The sequence below is a fragment of the Anopheles cruzii genome, unplaced genomic scaffold, assembly GCF_943734635.1.
Source record: "Anopheles cruzii unplaced genomic scaffold, idAnoCruzAS_RS32_06 scaffold00279_ctg1, whole genome shotgun sequence".
Taxonomy (NCBI): Eukaryota; Metazoa; Arthropoda; class Insecta; order Diptera; family Culicidae; genus Anopheles; species Anopheles cruzii.
Window position 1 is genome coordinate 4608 of NW_026453911.1, and position 2201 is coordinate 6808.

The window sequence follows — 2201 nt, forward strand, 5'->3', positions numbered from 1 at the left end:
TTCCAGAGGCCGGATGCCAATGCTGGGTCATAGAAAAAGGGTTCTACGGTGGGCTCTAGAAAAAGGGTTCTAAAGGGAACGAAAAACCGATTTAGTAAGCGAAATGATAACTTATGAAAATTTTCGGGGAGCAACCTGGCAACGACCACATGCCCGTTTCGGGCGTAGTGATCTATCGTTTGTTTGAAGTAGGAAAGTTTTAATTATCCCCGGTTCGAATTTAATTTTCTCAATCTCATACCTTGCGCAGCGGTGCGCAGAAAGAATGTACTCCACTATTCGATTAAGCATCGTTAGGGTACCGAGAACGCCTTCTGTTCTGTCCGTCTGCCGTTCTGGCTGTCGCGGCCGGTAAGACTGGATCGATGCGCAACTCCACGCCATCAAACATGTTCAAATTGTGCAATCGTGAATATTCGTTGACCGCGAACTGACCTATGTTAGGGAAAAGGCATGAATAACCCCTCACAACCAATGTTCCACATCTGGCTGCCGCCATGCCACACCGTCATCGCCAGCTTACCTTCGTCGATCTGCTGGTGCGCCTTTCGTACATCACCGTCCGCGTTTTTCACTATGACGTACATAAGGGGCATCATCTCCCAGGGGTAACTCAGTTTCTCCAGCAGCCACTGGGCTCGCTTAACCAGCTCGTCTTCTGTAACGGGAAGTCGCACAACGGAACGAAAGGTTACTCGTATCGCTTGACACTCTTCTTCAGGGAAATCGGTTGATACTTCAAATAATGTTATATTTAATTCATTGGTTATTAATAGTGCTCGTTCGATAGAGGCTCGTCCATGGCTTATATGAAACACATTTCAACCCGATCAATCAACATGGAATACACTCAATGAAGTTAACACGTTCCTGGATATTCAAATTTGCGATACGGACTGGAGTGATTCGACGGTCATGTCAAATCCAATCGATCGTCTAATCGAAGTGATCGGAAGTCCGCTGCGTGTTTTGTCTCCAATGAAGGTTTTCCAGGTCTAGGAAGGAGTCACGAAATTTTACTGCATATCGATGCACAGTATCCCTATCAACAGTACCGCAACAATAAACAACCTGTTATCGACGAGGCTTCACTTTTAGAAGTTACAAATTCTCGTTGTTGCATTCGTGTTTACATTGCACCAGAATACGACTCCATACTTCCACTACTTAAAACAAACTAAGTTGAAGCAACGCTACCAAACTTCGCAGGCGTTTACAATAGAAATAGTACTTCCACAGGCCACCAATCGCCCTTCTGAAGCTTATATAGTTCGTCTAGTATAAGCATGTGTGCATTACATGTCAGCATGCCCATGCCCATCAGTGCAACAAAATACTTCGGCTCAGGCGTTCGTGAGAAGACTTACCTTCGAGTTGCTGCGTCTCGGCCGGATGGTGCGGGATTCCCGGGGACCCCATGCTGGACCCCACCATGCTGGATGTTTCCGGTGAGGATGCCATCGATCCGGTGGAGGAGTCGCAATCGAACGATCTCGGCTGAAAATTATGAACCATACTATGCTTTAGCTCGTTCACTTCGGACACCTTGGCTACTATGTAACAGAGAATACTAACTACCGGCTCGGGTGGCACCTCGCCTTCGTTGAGAAACCGCTCGTCCTGGGTTTGGGCGCGGCGCAGGGCACACTGCATGGCCATAACTCGTTGCCGCTCGGCCGTCAGGGAGCACTTTTCGCAGTTGCAGTGGCGGTACTTGCAGTACCGTTTGTGGGCCTTCAGCCCAATCTGGAGCCCGTGGTTGCGGCACCGGGCGCAGTTCGGCGGCGTCCGATGGTTCAGCGAGTTGGACGTGCCGTTGTGGTCCTCGCACGAATCGTCCCCCGAGTCGGACATGGTCGGGAAGCGGTGGTCTGACGCGGGTGTCGAGCACTTCACTGTCCACTGAAGATCACTGTCTCTGTGTTCTTCACTGCTTCTCGCCCTGCTTCTGTCTTGAGGCTCTCCTTTCTACTCCACTCCACTCTACTCCACTATGATAACGCTAAGCGAGGTTGCCTGCCAATACAATTACACGCACAGCTCCCGTAAATGATTGAACATCAATTGTGATAATTCTTGTGATAATGATAATGATGAAATGATGAAATTGGTGCTACGGCTCGATCGGGTCTATTGGTCAGTCGCCGGATGAAGGTCTCCGCCCAACGATCACGTAAATTTGTTGGTTCATTTGCTTAACA

The 2201-nt window shown here is 48.9% G+C and overlaps 1 protein-coding gene across 1 annotated transcript; it reads right to left on the reverse strand.

The window, feature by feature from the left end:
- Positions 1 to 283: 283 nt before the first annotated feature.
- Positions 284 to 1872, reverse strand: LOC128276005 (protein doublesex-like). The gene is made up of 4 exons (XM_053014473.1): positions 1576 to 1872; positions 1368 to 1497; positions 524 to 658; positions 284 to 435 (listed from the first exon to the last, which is right to left on the reverse strand). Exons 1-4 carry the CDS (start codon positions 1852 to 1854, stop codon positions 284 to 286), a joined length of 696 nt encoding a protein of 231 aa, XP_052870433.1. The 5' UTR covers positions 1855 to 1872.
- Positions 1873 to 2201: the final 329 nt, after the last annotated feature.

Bases quoted from the DNA above. Each gene is read 5' to 3' on its own strand.
- LOC128276005 (XM_053014473.1), bottom strand. From the start codon at position 1,854: ATGTCCGACTCGGGGGACGATTCGTGCGAGGACCACAACGGCACGTCC. The intron at 1,498-1,575 runs GTTAGTATTCTC...CATAATTTTCAG, and splicing joins AGGTGCCACCCGAGCCGGTA to CCGAGATCGTTCGATTGCGA. The intron at 436-523 runs GTAAGCTGGCGA...TCCCTAACATAG, and splicing joins GCACCAGCAGATCGACGAAG to GTCAGTTCGCGGTCAACGAA.